General features: G+C 35.2%; 1 protein-coding gene across 1 annotated transcript in view; it reads left to right on the top strand.

The window, feature by feature from the left end:
* The window catches only part of LOC115219026 (lysozyme-like), a 150,634-nt gene that overhangs the window by 78,649 nt on the left and 47,580 nt on the right, over nt 1-24,405 (top strand). Inside the window, exon 4 of the mRNA XM_029789071.2 lies at nt 6,896-6,998. Within this exon, the coding sequence (XP_029644931.1) occupies nt 6,896-6,998 (103 nt within the window). The remainder of the gene's footprint in view (nt 1-6,895; nt 6,999-24,405) is intronic.

Here is a 24,405-nt window from a genome sequence, read left to right as displayed (position 1 = left end):
CATTTTTCAAGTCGAAGAAATACGCCAATTGCAAATATGAGCTAAGTCCACTTCAAGCGACGGTGTAAAGACAGGGAGAGAGAGGGGTGGGGGAGAAAGGGAGGGTGTGAACAGATTTTAAGATTTCGTAGGGGTTGTTATATATGTATTTATGTGTGAATGTCTTCAGTCACACGCACACACGAACATGTATGCGTAGAAAACACATGTATGCAATGCGTGTGTGTGTGTTTGTGTTGCCCGAGTCACGCTCCTTCGCAAATGATCAGCTATTATTTTGTAAACAATGTTTCGAAAATAGGTGTATATGCAGTATACATATATACAAAACCATTCGCACCGAAAGTACGTAAAGTTTGTTTACAAAAACAACTACGAACTAATATAGTTCTTAAATTTGACAGAAAGGAGCTGGCTGATTCTCAGGTGTAATCGGTAACGGGCTTAGTCGCGTTAACGAAGCGACGTTTGTTCGAGTCACACGTGTACGAGAAAGCTTTTTTTATTCTGTCGAGGTCTTATATGATCTATTAGTAGACTATTTTCTTTCATCATTTGCACGATGATCGCTATAAGCTTTGAGTTCATAAAAAAACATTATTATTATTTACAGAATTGTATATATATTATATATATATATATATATATATATATATATATATATATATGTAGTCGTGATATATGTACATATGTTCATACATTTACAAATACACACATACATGAATATGTATGAATACATACAGAGAGAAAGTTAGGGAAAAATTGGTAGAGAAATGTAACGTATTACGAACAATAAATTAACTTTATTGGTTCAGATGTGTCACAATGGTTTCAGAATATTATAACCTCAACAGCTCTACTTTACCCACGCACCGAGCCATATTTAATCCCATTCTACGACAACGACCACAACCAACAGCAACAAATATAGAAAATGAGTGAACAAGTCTTGTAGGCACATCAAGAAAGGAAATATGTGTTTGTGTGCGTGTGGAGGAAATTATTTTCACTGAAGTTGCCTAAAAATGAAAAACGCTGAATACTTAACAAACATACATTATTTGAATAAAGTATTTCAAAACAATTTCAGACGTTCTTCTTCAATGTTTGTACTTCTAAATTGAGTGTTATATAATCAAGACCTGGGGTTTCACATAAAGCTTCACAGGAAGAGTTTACACATCAAAACACTTATTACCGGAATTTTAATCTATATCCGACATTCCCTGAATTATTTCGCGGCTGTACCATAAATCTTTTCTTGGGATAACATGAATGAGTAAATTTCTTTCGCCGATATTCATAGTGATTTACGGAGATGTACTCGCATAGCAAGTGATTTGATATGAGATCGTGTGTGCTGGAACGAAAACAGTTGCAGCATGCAAGGTGTTTGTAAGCCATTTAAGAAACACACAAAAGTCGTTCGATTCACTTCAACATTTAAGTTTAATTTGTCGAAATATTTTCGTCGCTATAAGACCGCTTGTCAGTGAACAGGTCGCGGTCTTATAGCGACCGAAAATATTTTGACAAATTAAACTTAAATGTTGAAGTGAATCGAACGGCTTTTGTGTGTTTCTTAAATGGCTTACAAACACCTTCCACGCTGCAATTGCCATAGTGATTTCCTTCAAAGAAAAAGAGACGCCAAAAATAAAGCACTCTAGCTTGTAGAGAAGCTGGAAAGGTCCTTCGTTTAATATTTCAACTTTATTAGAAGTAATATTTTGACACTAAGCAGTGAGATAATGAATGTATGATGTGTATGATAGAGATTGTTGTCATTTTGAGGGCTGGGGCAGATGGTTTACTTCCTTGTGTACATTTACATTAAATCGGTGATAGACGCAATGGAGTATTCTTAGTCATCATAGAAGTTCTTTTAGAAGTGAACCAGTTATCCAAGAACATATTCTTATGATTAGTGTAGAATCAAACTTGGAAGCATCAAATCTTTTGCATCTCATCTTACCAGATCTTTAAATTTTAACAAAATCTTTAAAATTTAACAAACAAGAATATCTATAAAATAAACGAAGCATTAGCATATCTTTACTGCTTTGTTTGTGTCTCATCGTTGGTAATATTGCTGAAATTTAATTACACAGCGTTGGCACCCAATAGAGTTTATTCAACCGAGCGGTCCTTCAATGGCTCTAAATAATAAGGAATTAACTACAATAAATATTTTTGAGTGAAAATAATAAAACTAGAAATGTCAAATTGAATAGAGATGCACTTAACAATGAACGTTTCTTTGAAAATTTGATAGAGATGCAAGACAGCTGTAGAATCGTTTGATATAGTGAGAAAGATTTCGAAATGGAAATCAAAAATTCTATGAATTGTGGCTTGACAGGTTCCAACGATGGTCCAACGCATGTTGCCAATGTGATGAAAATGGCTTACGTACGAGGTTTTCCAAGGAAAGGCATCGTTTAAAAAATCTATTTCCTATTTTATTAGTGTGATTACAGGTATAACTGTGTATTACAATGTTAAGTGTAGAAAGAACAGTTTGATTTCTTGCAGAAATATCCTGCAAGATTTGAATGAAAGCTAGGAAAACGAAAGCGAAAATATTAGCACGCCAGTATCCTACTGATTTTAACTTTAAAAACTTTGCAAGTAATATTCTAATATTTACATTTACTGCCAGTACATAAAGCAAATTCTTCAGAAAAAAAAACTGAAAATGTAGAAACGATAAATTTCTACACATTTTAAGATGTTGCTATATGGGTTGAAGTGAAAATAGTGCAGACAATTCCAAACAAGTCTACTTCACAAGAAAATATTAGGTCTATGATAGCTCACACCTGGCTTCTAGATTTTATGAGAGTGAGCATTGAAACAGTTATTGATGGGGAAACTGATGTTCAATGCGGTATGAAATATTTTTGAAGATTAAAACCCATATGAAAAAATTTTCATGTTCAAGCTTAACATTACTTCATTTAAATTGTATTGTGTACAGGTTAGTCTCATGCTCAAGTAATAAAAGTGTTACCAAAATTCACCTGTTGTGGTATTGAGATCATATGCTTTCATAATCATATCGCCATACCTAAGTCATGTTTCTAATATATGTTTGTACCATTCTACAAGAAAAAGAAGAAAATGGAAAAAAATTCAGTATTATGTTATACCATTTTCTCCATAGAAGAATTAATGTTCTTTCGGACCTTAAATCTTCCATTTTGAGAGGATCCCTTCCCCTTGGTAGCAACGTGCGAAAGTTGTCTCGGAAACCCTAATTGTTCCGACTTCTTGGGAATCTACTATATCCAAGTTTCTAGTTTGTTATCCATGAGATGCTAACAATTCTCACATAGTGCTTTTTTTATCGTTTGATATGAGTGCTTTACACAAAGATGAACAATTGTATGTATTCTGAAGACCTAAGAGCCACAAAATGAAAGTTTGACAAGTTCTAATATTAATAAATTTTGTACGATTGTTGAGCAGTAAAATGTTTTTACTATGTAGATGTAAACGTATGCTCTGTGTTTATAACCTTTGAAGCCCTGCCAATTATAGAAAAATTATAGGAAGCCCCCAGCCAATTATAGGAAAAATTATAGGAAGCAGTTACTATTTTGTTTCTGATTAAGAAAGTTGTGGTGGGAACGTTGCTTGAGTGATAATTCTAGAGAAATGTAATTGTATACCACTTACGAATTCAGATAATTAAAAAGGTTTTAGGCGGTCAGAGGGAGTGTACACGCCATCGATGTTACAGTGATTACAATATAGTTGTGTATGAAGTTGAGTTAATTAGCTGCAGGTAAATTTCATGAACATCAGAATTTAGATAGGCCTAAAGGTACGCCTGAATATTATCTCCCAGAAGAAAATTGCGATCAATAACAGAACTGACATTGGACTTCCACGGGACCTGATATACGATTTTATTATCAACAACGGTCTAAATAAAGTCTCCTTAATGGGAATAAACTTCTATATGTTGCTTCTTGCTGCTGTTATTTTCTTTGAACATGATTTCATTATAAAAATCAATGTTTAAGCTGCAATTTCTGTGAATGTATTTAATGAATGTATCTTCAGTATTTAAGGTACATTGATTGTTTTTCATCTATGAATATGTTTGCATACAGACACGCATTTCATGCATATATACATACATCTATATGTTTAAAAATGTGTATAAACATTCTCTCTCTCTCTCTTTTCTCTCTCTCTCTCTCTCTCTCTCTCTCTCTCTATATATATATATATATATATATATATATATATATATATATATATATAGTTATCCGTAATAATGAAGGGTGAAATTAATTAATTTGGAATAATTATCAATTACACCAAGTAGTCTTCGGCATGTAAAAGCCTCATTCGAGGAAAATTTAAGTAATACTAAGCAATAAAGGGTTTAGCAACGAATTGCCTTACCACATACCGAATTTAGAAATAGCAGTCAAAGGGTTATAGCTATTTCTTCTACTAAAAAGGGAGATCTCAGTAAAAACAGCAATTGGAAGGCAGACACAAACAGGTAAGAGAGAATGAATTGACTGCAATCTATCATACAAAAAACTTTAAAATGTATGATAGATTGCAGTCAATTCATTCTCTCTTACCTGTTTGTGTCTGCCTTCCAATTGCTGTTTACTGAGATCTCCCTTTTTAGTAGAAGAAATAGCTATAACCCTTTGACTGCTATTTCTAAATTCGGTATGTGGTAAGGCAATTCGTTGCTAAACCCTTTATTGCTTAGTATATATATATATATATATACATACAGATATATATATATATATATATATATATATATATATATATATATATATATATACAGGGGTTGAACAAAGTAATGGAAAAATCTAGCATCACAGTATCATAATTTTGAAATATCTATAAAACCGTCAAAAGCTTGTTTATTCTTATGTTTTTGATTTAATATTAGTATTGTTTAATGTGTTTTGCTAAAATTGCTGTTTCTTTTCAGATATTATCAGAAAAAGGTAATTAAAATTCATTAAAATGACAGATCTATCGAACTTTCAAAGAAGTTAAATTGTTGGTACTCATATGGCAGGCGTTAGCATAAAGAAAACAGTCAAAATGTTTGGTGTATCAATAAGTAATGTCTCGTAAGTAATGACATCCTTTGAGAAAGAGGGAAAAACCGCCTCGTCGAAACAAAACTCCGGAAGAAAACCAAAACTTTCAGAAAGGAACCGCCGTACTCTTACACGAATTGCCAGAAAGGAGCACAAAAGTACAGCTCCCAAAATTACTTCAGATCTTGATGGCTTCCTCGAGAACCAGTTTCCACTAAAAATGGCCACCCGGAGCTGCACAAAGCCAGATTTCACGGAAGGGCTGCAATCAGAAGGCCACTACTTTCAAAACAAACGTTGCAAAGCGTTTAGAGTGGAGTAAAAACCTACAGAATTGGTCCCTAGAATAATGGAAAATGCTATTTTCTCGGACGAGTCATCCTTTACCTTATTTCCGACCACCGGTGATCGAGTATACGCCGAGTATACGCGTGGAGACAGCCAAAAGAATCATTTGACCCATACTGCCTTCTTACAACTGTTACACATGGCCCACTGGTTTCCATTCATGGTAGAATTTTAGTCAAGATTATTTAAGAATTTTGTCTGATCAAATTCAGTCTATGTTTGCAGAACTGTTCTCGGAGGGAAATACACAATCTTTCAGCACTACCTTATACAGTTAAAATTGTTACTGAATGGTAGGAAGAACATTCTAGTGAACTTAACATCTTATCTGGCCTCCACAGTCCCCAGACCTCAATATATTTGAACATTTATAGTACATTTTAGAAAAGCAAGTAATGAGCCGATATCCTCCGCCAACATCACTACAAGAACTGGAGACAGTTGTAGCTGGAGAATGGACAAAAATTCCTTTGGAAACAATTAAAATTGTGTAGGAGTCCATAGCTCGTAGAATTCAAACTGTGTTCCTACCCCATATTAAAATAAATTTGCCTGTTGTTATGCAGAGTTAAATATTTCTCAACGAATAAATACGTCAAAATTTGTGTTATATAAGAATCCACTGTAAGGGAAATTAGATTGATAATTTTCGTCATGGGGAATATTGAGAGCAAAACACCCTAGCTTCGCCTATTTTTGGGAATGTCATACTAATAGTAACACTCAAATCTATCACTGCAATCTGAAGGAAAATACCTCCTCGGTATTGTAACAGCAAAGCTTGCAAGTCGGTTTCTTTCTATTTTAAATGAACATTTAGTAGTTAAGCATCCTTTTGTTACAGCACACAGATTTTAATGAGGCTGGGCCTCATTTATTTCTAGTGCCATCATATTGAACATAAGAAAATGTTAAATGAAATCATTTATTACATGATATAATATACTATTGCTTTATCTATCGGAAGGGTATACATTTATTTGTACTTTTAGTAAAAAGAGGACTGTCAGCTCCATGATATAGAAAGTCGCTTTGAGATTATTGAAATATAAATGGCTACTACCTTGGCTGAATGTCTAATCTCAATAACAGTATATGAACCGCGAGCGAAGAGAGAACCGGTAGCCAGACTGGAGTGGGTGTGTCTGAGATAAAACAGCTAAAGCCATTCAACGATCGAGAAGCGGTGTTACAGCTTGTAATATTTAAGTTATCACCAACCGGGAGAATGCATCATATATCGGTTTCAAATTATGGGAGAAGGCCAATAATTTCGAGGGAGGGGTAAATCACTTAAATCGACCCCGGTGTTAAACTGCTACTTGCTCAGCAGTTTACCCGGATCGCTAACGTTTGCGCCAGCTCGCCGTCTTAATATATTTATTGTAACAATAAACTTTTGAATAAATATATATTCAACCTGTGCATTAAAATACTACTGATATTTTAAATTATAGGTAGAATCAAATTGTTCCGTAACATTATGTAAACATGGAACCGGTTGTGGTTATTTTCATCTCACTTTTGAAGAATGGATTGAATGCGGGCGACTATTTGGAAGTAAGTTTATTTCATATTTGTTATTCCTCTGATATTTTCTCATAAAATATTAAAGAAAATAATACTCAATAAAATTAATAAAATAAGGAAAATAATATTCAATAATTCCATAAATGCTTTGAAATTACCAGGCAGAAATGGTTTGTGGAAATCGAAACTTCAAATTACATTATTTACATTATATGCATTTTACAGATATTTGTCCTCATCTTTTTTGTTGTTAACACAACGTTTCGGCTAATATACCTCCCAGCATTCGTCGGTTGTCTTGGGGCATAGGCGTAGTGGTTAAAAGCGCGTTATACTCACCCGAAAGATTCCAAGTTCGATTCTAGGCAGTGACCCGAACAACAACAACAACAATAGCAATAATAATAATAATAATAATAATAATAATAATAATAATATTCGAAAAATACCTTACGAATGAGAACCCAGGATCGAAATTTCCCCAAGATACCTGATGAATGCTGGAGGGTATATCAACCGAAACGCCGTGTTAACAAACAAGATGAATACGAATATCCGTCAAATGTAAATAATGTACATAATTCCTCGTCTCTGAAATATAGAACTCTATTTTCAAATTAATTCTATATTTCTTTAGTTACAACGGGCCTCAAAAGAGGTAGACTTTCTTAGCTTTGTACTATTTTTCTAAAAAAAAAAAAAACATACATTCTCTCCAAATTATATTAAGGAGAGAGAATTTAGCTCATATTTTTAATGCTATTAAAAATCCTATCAATGTTCTGTACAAATAGACTGTCTGGAAGTTGTCAGGAGAAAGCGTCATGACAAAGAAATCTCAGTCTCAGCTGGATTAATTTTACTCGTTATACACTGCCTTGCGTGTGACGCTTCATAACATTGCTCCATAACATTATTTTGCTAAGAAATTGCTCTTGGGATTTTTCGAATAATAGTGTTTGTGAAAAATTTATACTAAGATACCTCTTAGTAATTTCTAGTGTAATTTAATAACTGCTTCCTTTTCTTTAGTTAATTCACCATGCTAAATATAACCATGAAGTCATTACGAACTTGTTTTCATAAAATATCAACGATTTTTAAGGGCAATTTGGAAGTTTGTTATGATATCGAACACATATATGCTGTCATGACAGAATTTCCTAAGCATAATTCATATGAAAACTTGATACGCAATAGGATTGGAAATATTTCCTGCTGGAAATAAGGACCAGTGTAGATTGGAAATGGTTATGTGAAGGTAAACATTTGTTTCTCTAATAGGCTCAGAAGTGACTGTGTGGTAAGTAGCTTCTCTACCAACCACATGGTTCCGGGTTCAGTCCCACTGCGTAGCACCTTGGGCAAGTGTCTTCTTCTATAGCCTCGGGCCGACCAAAGCCTTGTGAGTGGATTTGGTAGACGGAAACGGAAAGAAGCCCGTCGTATATATGTAAAGGGTAAAGACCCCCTTCGGTCATGAATGACCATGGGATTGCACCTAGAAAGTTACCCTCCTAGACACAAGTCCGGGCAAAGTTGTTTATGGAAGACCAGCAGTCGCCCATGCATACCAGCCTTTCCTCTCCACGCCACTGATGTTATCCAAGGGAAAGACAAAGGTCGATATAGCTTGGCATCAGTGACGTCGCAACTCATTTCTACAGCTGAGTGAACTGGAGCAACGTGAAATAAAGTGCTTTGCTCAAGAACACAACACGCAGCCCGGTCCGGGATTCGAGCTCACAACCTCACGATCGTAAGCTCGACGCTCTAACCACTGAGCCGGTTCGGCAAAAGAGACCGATAGAATAAGTACTGGGCTTACAAGAGAATAAGTCCCGGGGTCGAATTGCTCGATTAAAGGCGGTGCTCCAGCATGGCCGCAGTCAAATGACTGAAACAAGTAAAAGAGTAATACTCAGTACGCACAATATATTTGCATAGAATCATATAAGTCAATAATTTGAGTGTTATTCGTATCTTTGGGAAGGGCATTAGTCTTGCATGTGAAAAAAAAACACCGAGAGGTAACCTGTAAGTTTCTTTTATTGGGTATTTATTCTCTTGCTTATTTCTGATAAGAACGCTGAAGAAAATCCAAAATAATTAAATCGCTTATATTATTTTGTTACCTCTGTGTTATCCCTCCAGCAAAAAGATCATAGACGGTTATATCTTAGCAATCGATATTAAGTAAAGGTCGTATGTATTCGATTTTATGTATTTGTGTTTAAATCTGAGCTACCTATAAATATAGATTTTTTGAGGAAATTCTGGTTCATCGTCAAAACGTAGGTGTATAGTTGCTCCATCATGAGATATGTGGTTAAAAAGGTGTTGCGACATTCATGAATTTTTCATGGAAAATAACAATGTAAATGAAGAAAAATTTCCTCAACTGGGAATCGAAAATCCATCGCAAAATTGGCTCCCTGGAAACTCACATGTGTAATTTTATTATTTATTAACTGGAAAAATTTAGACACTACTTACTTTCTTCCACTTAAGTGCGTTTCATACTTTCACAATGAAAATAAATATTACACGCAATCAAATATTATTGATTGTATAAATTAAATAAATGTTTGTTTCCAAGTAAAGTGGTATTTGAGAATGATAAAATATTTTACAAGCAAGTGGCCTACGTCTATAAAGCATTTTAAATGTAATTTCATTAAGAGGGAAAACAAAAACTTTTCAGTTCAGAGATATTTTCTGCCTCAGTAAATATGAAACTACCATAAAAATATAATGTAACTTATAGACAAATAGTAACATATTGTTGCTATAGCTGCAGGAAGACATTATGATATTACATATAACAGTAATATTTATCCAACTATTAATTGATTCTTTGGTAAAGTACAGCTTGCTTTAAATATACACATATACATGCATACACTACAAGACACGCAAACACAAACGCACACCACACACACACACACATACATACATACATACATACATACATACGTACACACATACATACATACATACATACATACATACATACATACATCATATATATATACATATATATATATATACATACATATACATATACATATACATACATATATATATATATATATATATATATATATATATATATATATATATATAACACATACATCAACAGCTCAGACGATATATATATATATATACATACATATACATATATATATATATATATATATATATATATATATACATACATATACATATATACATATATATATATATATATATGTATATATATATATATATGTATATATATGAAATTGTCTTTAGATAAATTTCTGTTAGAAGAGCATTGCTTTTTCATGGATACATCTCTTCCCGATGTCTAAATTCTATTCCAGTGAAATATAAGAAGAAACTTTGTTTCTTCACATGAAGTCTTCGGCTGAAAATGTCTCGCGACTTGTTAATTTTCTTGGATGTTATAGTTCAAATAGGTCATATACTCAATAAGGAAATGAGATTTTAAGCAATATTTACATATCGTTATACTATATCTCATATATATTACAATAAAGTTGTAAGAATGAGAATTAAATAGATTGGAGGTTAAAATTAATGAATAAGTTAAACAGCATCCATTGTTACTCAATGGATATAATATAACCTGTGTCTTGCGTGTGAGTATTTCTGGTAATAACTTACATTGAAGCATGGGTGTTAATTTATATTACATACTCACTCACACACAAGAAACAAATACGCACAGCATACACACACTTGCATTCTTGTAGTCATATACCAATGTGAAAAGTGGAGATCCCTTCGGTATTGAATGAAGGCGACGAGCTGGCAGAAACGTTAGCACGCCTGGCGAAATGCGTAACCGTATTTCGTCTGCCGTTATGTTCTGAGTTCAAATTCCGCCGAGGTCGACTTTGCCTTTCATCCTTTCGGGGTCGATAAATTAAGTACCAGTTACGCACTGGGGTCGATATAATCGACTTAATCCGTTTGTCCGTCCTTGTTTGTCCTCTATGTGTTTAGCCCCTTGTGGGTAGTAAAGAAATAGGTATTGAATGAACATAGGATTGCAACTAGAAAGTTTCCTTCCGAGGAACAAGTTCAGGCAAAATTGAGGAAGGCCAGCAGCTACTCTTGTATACCAGCCTCCCCTCCCTCTTCACGCCACTGATATTATCTAACGGAAAAGCAAATGTCGATACAGATTGGTACCAGTGATGTCGCAACTCATTTCTAAAGCTCAGTGAACTGGAGCAACATGAAATAAAATGTCTGGCTCAAGAATACCTCACACAGCTCGGTCTGGGAATCTAACCCACTACCTCATGTTTGTGAACCTTCACATGTACCTATGTACAAGTGTTACAATAGTCCTAATTAGGACTATTTTAATACTTGTTACAACTAGTTTCTTTTGTGTTGTGGAGTCGTTTGATGTCATCTTGTGGAGGCGCGATGGCCCAGTGGTTAGAGCAGCGGACTCGCGCTCGTAGGATCGCGGTTTCGATTCCCAGACCGGGCGTTGTGAGTGTTTATTGAGCGAAAACACCTAAAGCTCCACGAGTCTCCGGCAGGGATGGTGGTGATCCCTGCTGTACTCTTTCACCACAACTTTCTCTCACTCTTACTTCCCGTTTCTGTCGTACCTGTATTTCAAAGGGCCGGCCTTGTCACTCTCTGTGTCACGCTGAATATCCCCGAGAACTGCGTTAAGGGTACACGTGTCTGTGGAGTGCTCAGCCACTTACACGTTAATTTCACGAGCAGGCTGTTCCGTTGATCGGATCAACCGGAACCCTCGTTATCGTAACCGACGGAGTACTTCCCCTGATGTCATCTTGTGCTGTGAATTTCTGTCATTAGTTAGTAGCGCACTGATGTAAAATATATGAAAATTAATAAGTAGTATTTAAACTCTCTGTATTCTATGAATCTGTTGGGCACATTCCAATCTGTTGGGTATTAGTCTGTTGTGAATCCGGTTTCGATTATGGACATGTGTAGAGGTTGGATTGTTGTGTCGGTAAAGACATTCGAATAGCAATTATATGGCTTTAGCACTAAAGTTTCTTATTACCCTCTTTTCCACATTCTTAATATTCACCCCAATCATACATAAGTAATAATAATAATTAACCCATTATCGTTATCTCTAATTTCTCAGAATTGTGAATAGGTATCAGGGACCTCTGTGGAAAGTGACTTTTGTATAAGAGGCTAAGTAACGAAGTGCTGTATTATTGCTTGATCAATTAACATCATAAAAAGAATACAATGATATCGCGATTCGACGGATTAGGAATAAACCAGTTCAGTATAAAGCGCCAATCTCCATATTTAGATTACTTGCTAAAGAAATAGAGATGTTAAATTAAATACGCCGTATTTGTCAATTTTCTCCTTTATATATGCAAGATTAGAATATTGATTTTCAAATAAAAGCATATAGAAAAGATTATTAATATTCAGGAATTACTAGCGCACGAGAACTGAAGTACATAATACACAGAAGAGAAAGTAGGCCGTGAACTCGGCCGACGTGTTTGTAAATGAAACATAAATGAGATATTAAATGTTTCGTACCATGAAACGATAATGTTTTTTATCTCTAGTAAGATGGAAAGAGACGAAAGCTATTAACAAAAGTAATTTATTTAAACACCTTAGGTTAATTGCACGATTACAATCTGCATAATTTTATTTGTTTGTAAATGAAAGGCGAACTACATTGAAGATTTTAACATGATGATTAAACAATGAACATTAATGGCTATATTGTTGTATAGGTCTTCGCGCATTGGAAAAATCGAAAGCTAATCCTCCTTGGAAACTACATCCAATAGTTTTAGTTACTATCGAAGAAAAAAAGCCCTCTTCAGCCTCTCCCTTTATCGTTTGCTTTCCCTTCCGCTATATATCTCTTCAGCAAGCTAAATCTGATAGTCGGTCAGTCGGTCGGTCGGTCGGTCGGTAGGTCGGTTGGTCGGTGGGCCTTTTGGTCGGTCGGCTGCTCGTTCGCCCGCTCGTTCGCTTGTTTGTTCGCTCGCTCATTCACTCCCCAGTGGACGTACAGACATCTAATCGCACTCAAATTTCACTATCTCATACGTGATGCAGACATCCATTAAAAGCAATCTCAGCCAACGCCTCGAATTTCACTCTTTCCTTCAGGAACACATGTGTTTTATTCTACTATAGACTTACTCGCCCATGTCAATTACATTTAGGATCATGCATTCTAAACATTTAGTGAAATCAATCAGTGTTATATCATTGAGATTCGTCACATTTTCGAATTTGATTGGTACGAGAAGCTTCAGAACACAACCATGCGTGCTATGCATCCTTATGTATCATCGAAAGTAAGCTTCCACTCAGCTCATACTATTTCAACTAGTGCATATGGTGGTCACTCTGGTCAAGCTCTATGAAACGTTGTTGACACCTGGTTCAGTTTTGTTATACATCGACTTACTTGCTATTATTTCTGAGAACGTCCAATCCTACATATATGATACTAACATTTCAGCTTTACTCATTTTCTAAACTTAAGAATTATCTATATATATCTTAGACACCCAGGTGGAATTGGACTGACTGCATGAACACGTACCTCTAAATTTTCCTCGAAGGGATCATGTTCAAATTGTTACCTACTACTGTAAAAAAACAGTTCTCAAAACAAGAAATCACCGTCCCAAAACAAGAGCAGCAAATAACATGACCCCCACGCATTCTCTTCAGTTGTTAGACCTCTCGTCGATATTACTCATAATCTTTTCTGACAAAGATCTTTACCTTAGCTAAAACTCTATCGTAAATGTGGCCTAACATTTCTTTAATAGAACATTATTCATGCACGAACTAACGACAAAACTAAAACGAGATTCAACTGGATTACTACTTTCACGTTGTTGACATTCAAGTATCCATGATCGTATCCACAAAGACAGAACTCCAATGTTTTGAATTGAAAATCACTCCCTATAGCGCAGTGCAATCTCCTTGCTACAGACGTGTTGTATCTTTCGTTTTCCTTTATAGTGCTCTAACAACAGCCTCTTCTCTACAAAGCTGGTTAGTCGCGTGATATCTCTACTCAAACATTCACAATGTATTAATTTCTCCCCCTCGTAAATACCCTCCACTGATTTATTGCTTATGTCATCGCACTGAACATTCCCATTCCCTGATTTAATTATTAAGCGAAGATAGTTGGTCTTCCGGCATTTCCTCAACGCATGTTCACCTTGTATAATTTGTCACGACAAGAGTTAATAGCATAGATCTACATGTCTCATACATTAAGCAATGCCTGTATGGTTTTCAAGCCCTGGTAACATGCACGTGTCTTCTTTATATAACTATTACATTCTTTCGGATTAATGTAACTAACATTGGACGACCATTATTCGATCTCTTTACATTGATTAATTTATCATAGTAATTGGTTGTGTTCTTATTAATCGCTACTTGTTATTAAATGACATGTTCAGGCCATTCTGATCTTCGGATATTTATCTTGTTTGCACGAACAATTTTTCTAATGGAATCGATTCTAATGTCATCACCAGAAGCAGTCTCATACATCAATTTCTAAGTAATTTTGTTGTCTGATGATGTTGAATATTCGCGACGAAATATAAGATTTTCCCCGAAACATTTACTTGGTCAGTTGGCACAAGTAATTATGGCAGAGCATAAATAGATGTTTATTATTGACTCATTGCAGTTCAAATATGTGGCCACAAGAGAATATATTTCTTCTCTGTACTTTAGTGAATCAGTAAATATTATGAGTAGCAATACTTGCATACCAATATCCACGAAGAGACTATGTGCAACTATACATGAATGTATCTTTATCTATCTATCTATCTATCTATCTATCTATCTATCTATCTATCTATCTATCTATCTATCTATCTATCTATCTATCTCTCTATCTATCTCTCTATCTATCTATCTATCTATCTATACGTATGTATATATGTATACATGTATGTATAAATACATACATGCACACACACGCACACACAAACACAAACAGACAGACAGAGAGACAGATACACACATTTATGCATACGGTGTATCCTACAAAGTTATACACACATTAAATGATCATAAACCCGTTACTTATTATTCTACATTTAATTTTTGATACCTAATAGAATCTACAGACGGAAATTATTTTTTAATTAATACTTTGTTTAATTAATACTTTGTTTCACACTGACAAAGCGATGCAAAGTAATCGCTAAAAGACACTTCACTCTGCAGTCGTGTATGTTTTCACTAACTGGCTCTCCTCAATTCTTTGGCTGCTATCGGTTTGTACTGTAAATTTCACCTCATAAAATCGTCATTTGGTGTGAAGTGCGGTGAACGTGGAGAGTATTCTACCAAACGTTCCCGTACAACCCAATGGTTTGGCAAAATTCCCGCGAAGTAGCCCCTTACAACACCATGCTAAGATGTCGTCTTGCTATAAATTAAAGTCTCATCGCCAAAAGGCTTCTGCGTGCTTGGCATGAGAGAATATCGTAGTAACTGTAATAGGACAAAAGATTGCTGGAGTTAATCATTTTCATGATACGCCGTACAGTACTGTAATTCCTCATTACTTAACAGGATGTTCCTCCTCATTATGCGGGTTTTTAAATCCTCTTCAGATGCAACAGTGGCGTCGTCTTCACACAGGGCATGGACTAGCCTAGGAATGTAACTTTTTGAATGACTTCGCTTCTAAATACAATAGACATTTGGTTTTGCTCCCATTTCCCGACTCTTTTGCAGCGCAGATTTTCTTGATCTCGTGCAATACCTGTTATACTTTTACTGGCATTGTTGATAAGTACTGCAATATTACATACGTTGTATTGAAATGTGTTAAATTATAAAATGCTATTAGATAAGAAATACAAGGTTTCGAAGAGAAGTACATAAATTAATCCTCAATTCAGTGGCTACTATGGTGGTTGAAATGTATGCGAAGCAATGCAAGAACACAGTCATGTTCTACAAAATAAACAATTCGTAGCATAGTTCGGAAGGTAGGGAAAACTGAGGTGGCACGCGAGAAATAAAATGAATGTTATTTTTTTTACGAACATGTAAAAAAAAATAGACAAAAATCAAGTAATTTTTTAAAACAGGTATGCATGGTCTGTCATGCAGAGAAATTACGGAAGTGATGCACATACTTCAGGTGAGGTCGGATCTAGACTACATCTACAACAGTAATTATGAGAAGAATAACATCAGCCTTACTGGTAGTATGGAATAATCTTAAATAATTGGTTTTTCCAATCTAGTCAGAAGGCACAATAATATGAGAAGTGGATTATCCGAACCATTAGAACAGTACATTAAGTTATCTCGGATGGACGGATACATTAAATTATCTATCCCGGGTGGATGAAAGGAAGCATGACCTCAGCAGGTCATGCTTTTGAATTCAAAACGTAGCTAGTTCGAACACATACAGCAAAGCACTTTTACTGATGAACTAATGATTTTACAGATTTAATGCCCACAGATCAGAAATAGATCAGGGCCATAGCACTCATCCAAACAAATTCATAATAAATAGGAAGATATTGACATACCCAAAAGGAAATATAACAACACGTCTGAATCTGAACGATATAATATAAAATAATTGTTATATAAATGAGTAGACATATACGTACACACATGCATATGCGGTACTTGAATAATTACTTACATAAAAGCATGCATATCTACGAGCAAACACAAACACACACACATGGATGCATATGGGTGTATGTATAAATATGTGTGTGCGTGTGTATTGATGCGAATATGCGGATTTGTACATGGGAGCGCACGTGCACGTCTGCACAAACACACACACACACGAGCTTGGAAAACACACGCCCGCACATGCACACACATACACGTGCATACGCACACATACACACACACACGCATACACACATACATGCGTATTCATTCATATGTATATATGCATATTCACATGCACGTACGCATGTATACCAGTGTGTGCGCACGCACGCATGCGTGTGTATAAGTGCATTCACACACACGCGTGTGTGAGTATACATGAGGAAAATCAAGCGTTGGGGATTGGTGGGCGTTGGAGGTTGGTAAACGTTGTGGATTGGTAATTGGTGGTCCTGCTCAGGGGTTTGGTTGGTAGCGGTGTTCTTGGTGCAGGTGGTGCAGAATAGCAGCGGGCGCTAAGGTGGTATATCCGGTTGTCGGCACCGAGTGACCTGAAATTATGGCAAACGACGATTCCTTCTGGGTGACAAAAGAATGTGATCTATTGTTCGACGTCTCTATGAGGAGAGTTGATGGGGCTGAAATGGCCAACCTCACTGTGTTATACATCTTGGATCCCTCTATAGGCATGATGCCCTGGCTATCTCAAGCTATATGAACGGCCACACCATAGACAAGTTCAGGAAGTTATTTGATAAAAATATTCAGTAAGTTCCGGCTGTCCATAACGGTTACCACCAATCTGACTCTAGTCGATTTCTTGGACGTAAACTTAGGCCTGAGTAGCTCAAGTATTACTCGTACAAGAAGCCTAGAGTGGATACAGTATACATCCACAAGAGCGCAAACCATGCACACGCTTTAATTAGAAGCCTGGTTCCACGCATTAGTAAACGACTATCTAATCTCTCGGCCAATAGAGACATCTTTAATGGCGTCCCCACTACAAAGATACTTTGACTAGAAGAGGTTTTACTCAGAAGCTTACGTATGTGTATAATCCTCAAACACCTCTCCTAACCACAAAAGGATTAGGAGAAGGAAAAGTATATGGTGTAACCCCACTTTAAACCTAGAAGTTTCCATCAACGTAACTATGGGCTTCCTATCGCTAATTATGGATCACTTCCCAAAAGGTCATAAGTATTACAAACTCTTTAACACCCCCATAATGTCAAGGTGAACTACTCTGCTTAGATTATATCCTATCTAACATCGCACGCATGAACAGACGTAATGAATCGCTCACTCTACCACAATCCCAACCTACAGCTTCTGAAACCCCACTATGTGCCCTCTAGAAGGATCTTGCATCTCAAGTCCCGTAGTATACAAAGCCACCCTTACACCATCCCACGGCATTGTTAGACACTTTACGGGAATGACAGCTAATGAATTCAAGGAAAGATATTCCCAGCATATGCACTCATTCCGATCCAGGGACCGAGAGTACCCTACTTCCCTGTCTTGTTTTCTCTGGAGACATCGTGATCTCCGAGATGAAATACTCTGCATCAAGTGGACTATTGTCGAAAAAGCACCACCACCATATTCACCCGGTGCCCTATCTGCCAGCTCTGCTTCCGTGAAAAACTACATATCCTCCAACAACCCATAGTATGTATCAACAAGAAATACGATTTATTGTATTCTTGCCACCACAGGTATGCTCTTCTGGCGAATTTCCGGTCTTTGACTCACGACAACTCGAATATACCACCTTAGCATCAGCTACTAATATGTACCGCCTACACCTAGGTCACTGCTACCAACCAAACGCATGAGCAGGACACCAATTACCAATCCCGAACATTTACCAAACACCAACGCATACTAATCACTAGCGCATACTAATCACCAATGCTTACCAATTCCCAACGCTTACCAATCCCCAACGCGTGCTCTGCGCGTGCCTACTAACGCACGCGCGCGCGCATGCACATGTGAACGTGCATGCGTGTGTGCGTGCACACTGGTATGCAGACGTACGTGCATGGGAAAATATGTACATATGAATGAACACGCATGTGTGCATGTGTATGCGTGTATGTGTGTGTATGTGTGCGTATGCGCGTTTATGTGTGTTTGTGTACGCGTGTGCGTGTTCCTCTTAGCATAAGTATGTGTTTGTGTGTGCATGTGTGTGTGTATGCAGATGTGTACGTGCGTGTCCATGTACAGATCCGCCTGCTCGCTTCAGTACACACATGCATGCAAAACAATATGAGCGCGTCTACACAGCCACATATAGAGTAATATACTTGCACATGCCGCTCCTTCCAACATGCCTCCGAACAACCTGACCAATTTTCTACTCGCCACGTGGTCTATTTCCTGCCCTCCACATGGTCAATTTCCTGCTCACCATGTTGCATTCTCCACTAACTAATTGTTACCCATATACCGACATCAAACCACGACACCGTGTATATTCCTGTACAATTGTATATTCAAGCCCCATAATCTGTATAATTTCATGTTTTGCATGAAAAACATTAAATATTAGTAAAATATTCCTAAATTAGGAAAATAAAGTCAGAATATAAAAAAAAAATTATTTGGTACTGCTTATAATTCAGTCTATTCTCTATGTACATTTTATCAAGCATCTTGAATAGGATTTGTATGGACATTGTATATTTAGCTGGCAGCAATTCCATAGGATATAAATTTATGATAAAGTAGGGCCTACTTGAATATAATTTTTCTGAGTAGCTTTCATCCTTCTGTAGGATTACTTTCCTTCTCTTGCTTGTTTGAATAAGATAATTCAAAAGAGATCTTTTTCACGAATTACTTTGCCAAGTAGCTACATTACATATGTCTGCTAATCAGTGGTAAAAAATTGTCTTCTCAGGTACATGTAAGTTCTATATGAACAAGAGTTGTCAAAATCTCAATGTTTAATATATGTCCTGATCATTTTTTGAGATGAACAACAATAATACTGTCATATAAATGTTTTCTCTTCATACATCACCATTACTATCAAAAGAAAATAATAATAATAATAATAATAATAATAATAATAATAATAATGATAATAATGATAATAATAATAATAACAACAATAATAATAATAATAATAATAATGATTTCTTAACTACCCACAAGGTCCTAAACACAGAGGGGACAAACAAGGACAGACAAAGGGATTAAGTCGATTACATCGACCCCAGTACGCAACTGGTACGTAATTTATCGACCCCGAAAGGATGAAAGGCAAAGTCGACCTCGGCGGAATTTGAATTCGGAACGTAACGACAGACGAAATACGGCTACGCATTTCGCCCGACATGCTAACGTTTCTGCCAGCTCGCCGCCTTATAATAATAATAATAATAATAATAATAATAATAATAATAATAATAATAATAATAAATAATAACAATAATAACAATAATAATAATAATAATAATAATAATAATAAATGCCCTGATGCAGTACGAGGCAGTGGCTCTCATGGCTTCTGATCTTAACTGATTGGAAGTGTTATCATGTACATTGTTTTGTCTTGGTATAAAAGATGGGCTACAGCAAATATTCTGCTCAATACCACAGATTTGGTTCAACGTCCTTAAACAACCCTTATTCAGGGACCTTTTGAGCGGGATGGGTTACTCGATCTGAAGAAAATTCTAACTGGGCTCCACCTGCAAGGTCATGTGCTGTTTATCTTGATATGAGATCACCTTGTCGCGCACATATGGTTGTGATGCATGTGCCTGGTGTACCCTTATCAGACGGGTAGTCATGATGGGTATACTGGGCTTCGTATATTTTACCCCAGTGTCACTTTGATGGCATGCTCTGCTCGCTCACTCAATAATAATATTAATAATAATAATACAAACAATGTAATTCCTCTGCTTCTCTTTTAAACATTTAATTTTGGAGAGAACTTTTTGGTTTTCGGAATTTTGGGTAATCCCTTGGACATTTGTAAAAGGGAAATGTTTTGAATTTTCTTTCACTGCATATTTCTAAATACTTGCTCAGTGGAGTCTTGCGCAATCCTTCTTATCGGATGTGTTATCTGTAGATTATTGCACGTTGTCAGAGGAAATTGTTTGTTTCGTCAATGTAAATTTCCTTCCAGTTCCACGTGTGCTATCTCCACATTCTTTTGCAGAAATTGTGATTCATTCTGTTATGTGAATTTTTCTCTTGTGAGGTGTTTTTTTGAGATTTTTTTGGTGGATGTCTGCTGTTTCGTAAAGTGTTTTTATCAATCAGATTTTTCACGAAATACTTTGCTACATTACATATCTTTGCTAATCAGTGGTAAAATTGTCGATTTGATTTTATGGTGTGAAAGATGTCTACCCCAGGATTCTGCGTATTAATATATGGAATCCTGTGTTCATTAAATGTTTCCTTTGGTGTACTTAGATGCGTGAAGTTCAGCTTCATCGCCTTTTTTTAATTCTTTCGTTTATTAATCCTTAGGGGTATTTCTACATTGTTAGGAAATCTTTGAGCTCGTTGATAGGTATAGAATGGAAAGAAAAAAGAACGGAAAAGAAAAAAGAAAAGTGTTTTGTAATGAAATTACAAAGAATTGACAACATCTACTTGAAAAGTGATCCTCACGTCTCTATCAGGCTGTCTGTCTGATTGTCTGTCTGTCTATCTATCTATCTATCTATCTATCTATCTATCTATCTATCTATCTATCTATCTATCTATCTATCTATGTGCAGCTCTGTGTGGCCAATAAAGAAACTTATCTACCTATCTATCTTTCTATCTACATATCTATCTACCTATCTATCTTTCTATCTACCTATCTATATGTATCTATCTATCTATCTATCTATCTATCTATCTATCTATCTATCTATCTATCTATCTATCTATCTATCTATCTCTCTCTCTCTCTCTCTATCTATCTATCTATCTATCTATCTATCTATCTATCTGTGTGCAGCTCTGTGTGGTCAATAAAGAAACTTATCTACCTATCTATCTTTCTATCTACCTATCTATCTACCTATCTATCTTTCTATCTACCTATCTATCTATCTATCTATCTATCTATCTATCTATCTATCTATCTATCTATCTATCTATCTATCTATCTATCTATCTATCCTTTCTCCAGCCTTCATCATTTTTGCTCCTCTTTCTTGATTATCCTGAAACATCCGTCTCTCTCTGTCGTTCTCTCCTATCTTTGCTCTTCTTTCTCTACTCTCTTTCCCCACCACCGAAAAGCGAACGCATATTCTCAGCTTTCAAACAAAGCAAAAACAGCAACCGATTGATATAAAAGGACAAGGAAACGTTCTATTTTTGCCATTTTGATTTTGATTTTGTCTTGACGTGTTCGAAAAATAGGCGAAACAGCTAATAATGAATCACTCAAAATTCTGACTTCCAACATTCTCTCTCTCTCTCTCTCTCTCTCTCTATATATATATATATATATATATATACAATAAAAATGGTAAATAATTTTTCAGTGGTTTTTCATATAACCAACAATCATTTACCGGTAAATTTCGGTATGTAAATATGACAAATTCATCGTCAGGAACTTCTGGAAAGTTCAGTATATAGTGAAAATAATTAAAATGCGGCGAGGCAGCCTGCTGCCCGCCCTTTAATTATTTTCACTATATATATATATATATATATATATATATATATATATATATATATATATATATATATATACACTTGTACATACACATAGGTAGATATATGTATATGTATATATATATATATATATATATATATGTATGTATATGCATCTATAAATGTATGTGTGTATGTATGTATGAATACTTGAATTTGAATATGGATAAATATTTTGATGACACCTACCCTAGTGCGCATGAATGGAAAATAGTGACATCAGAAAAGTGAAAAAAAAAATACAAAACAAAAGATAAACGCAAAATAGCTGCAACAAAAAAACACAAGCAAAGATTTATAAATGTATGCGTTTATAGCCACACTTACACATGCGTAGACGCACGTCTGGAACTATTTGTCTGTGTTGTGTTATATTAAACGAGAAGTATGAAATCCGATGAGTGAAGGTCAAAGTTCATCAGCACATCTCAAAACCCTCCACGCACAGTTTCACCGCTAAATTAAAAACCTACAAGTGCAACCATAAAGATGACGATTGAAAACTCCTACATACGCTCCTACGCAGATAAAATTTAATTATTAATCATAGGCCATGGTCAAAGTTTAACATCCTTACTCTGATAGAGAAAAAGGAACAAAGTGTATATGCTATTAAAGAGAAGGTCAGAGATTCGGACGAAAAAACTTCGACCATGTAATTAGTTCCCAAATATTTATTTATCTAAATATTTATCTAATATTTTTCTAATGTGAATAAATAATTATCAAATTAAATGACAATAAAACTTGAATGAAATTTTTCGTTTTAATTGAGGGCATGACCCCAAATTGATATACATACGTACACACACACACACACACAGACACACACACACACACACATACACACACACACTCATATATACATATATACCGAAATACACGAACATGTAAGTGTATATACATACATACAGACATACATATATGTGTATATATTATATATATAGATGCATATATATACATATGTATATATAAATGCACACACTCATATATACATGTATGTATATATATATATATATATATATCTAATATATATGGGTGTGTATGTGTGTGTGTTTGTGTGCGTATGTATGTGACTACCTCCTAATTAACTAATTATCACACGAACTGATAACAAAACAGAAGTGCAACACAATCAGTGCATGACCCAAAAAATGTCGAAGACTGTGCGGGTATGTGTGTGTATGTGTGTGCATATATATATATATATATATATATATATATATTATATATATATATATATATATATATATATATATATATATATGCATTACATTACATATGGAATTTGCAATAAAAATATTTATTGAAGAATAATCTCCTAATCAGTAATATTCAAAATTTGCGCCGTAAGCAAAGTCTGTTCTGGGGAGAAAATGAAATACTACATACATAAATATATGCATAAATATACACACACTCACACATACACACACATATATGCATACATACATACATGCATATATACACATATATATACATGTATATATGTGTATATATATATATATACATATACATATATATATACATATACATATATATATATATATATATATATATATATATATATATATATATATATATATATATATATATATATATATATATATATATATATGTAAATTAAATCAGAGATAAAACCACCATTAGGCAAATCAAACAGTGAAAAACATAAACCAAAACATAAATACAGGAATAATTAATATAATATACAAAATATATAAAATTTAAAATTTAAATTATTTGAATTTAAAATTGTTGTTCACAACTTCTTCCCAACGTTCAATAAGATTTCCAATACCTCGTTGCCGGAAATCAACTCGACTCGAAAAACTGCTCGAGTCGAAAAATTGATCCAACCACACTCTCAATTCTGCATTGGTATTGAACGAAACTCCGTGCATAGGATTTGAAAGAGATCGAAAGAGGTGGAAATCCGTTGTTGCGAAATCAGGAGAGTACGGCGGGTGTGGCAGCACTTCCCAGCCATGCGTTTGAATGGCTTCCTTGGTCATATTGGCGATATGAGGAAGGGCGATGT

The sequence above is a fragment of the Octopus sinensis genome, linkage group LG1 (genome assembly GCF_006345805.1).
Source record: "Octopus sinensis linkage group LG1, ASM634580v1, whole genome shotgun sequence".
Taxonomy (NCBI): Eukaryota; Metazoa; Mollusca; class Cephalopoda; order Octopoda; family Octopodidae; genus Octopus; species Octopus sinensis.
The sequence above is the reverse complement of the archived record's forward strand: the minus strand, read 5'-3'. Positions and strand labels throughout refer to the sequence as shown.